Below are 588 nucleotides of genomic sequence, written 5' to 3' on the forward strand. Positions count from 1 at the left end.
ATACATATTTGGGTTTCTCTTACAATTCATTGTAAAAGTTATAATATTACAATGCATATAAAAAGAGCCATATACAAATATAATACCAGAAACCATAATAGTTTGTAAAATTATTACATCTGATTAACTTTTGTATTCTACAAGTAAATACATAGCTTTATCTTTGTTGCAAGTTTCCCTTCATTACTTGTTCTACTGGTTTTTAAAACAAACAGGTTTGGGTATTACTAATATTGTCTTTAATACAAGAGAGAAGTAAGAATTACTTTCATATTTGTTAATCTAAGGTAACATTTACAGCCATACCAAAGTAGATAAAAGATCTAGAACATTCATTTAATTAGAATAACGGATGTTCATACACAAGCATATCTGAAGCAAACCCAGTTAACTCACCAGCAGAAATTTCAAAACCTCCAGATGAATATAAATCAAGATTTCTGAAAACAAAAGCAGGTTTATCCTACTCCCAAGGTATGTTATTATACTGTAGTTAAGATTAACTACAACAGTATGAAAACATAGTTCAAAGTGTTGCATGCACAGCTTTCAACGATTTCTAATTATTAGTCTGTTATTTCTCTGGCT

The 588-nt window shown here is 28.9% G+C and overlaps 1 protein-coding gene across 1 annotated transcript in view; it reads right to left on the minus strand.

Moving 5' to 3' along the window:
- LOC143254576 (WD repeat-containing protein 19-like) overlaps positions 1–304 on the minus strand; it is a 48297-nt gene extending 47993 nt beyond the window's left edge. Inside the window, 1 exon segment of the mRNA XM_076509734.1 lies at positions 299–304. Within this exon segment, the coding sequence (XP_076365849.1) occupies positions 299–304 (6 nt within the window).
- Between the last annotated feature and the right edge of the window lie 284 nt (positions 305–588).

The sequence above is a fragment of the Tachypleus tridentatus genome, chromosome 6 (genome assembly GCF_004210375.1).
Source record: "Tachypleus tridentatus isolate NWPU-2018 chromosome 6, ASM421037v1, whole genome shotgun sequence".
In the NCBI taxonomy this organism is placed as follows: domain Eukaryota; kingdom Metazoa; phylum Arthropoda; class Merostomata; order Xiphosura; family Limulidae; genus Tachypleus; species Tachypleus tridentatus.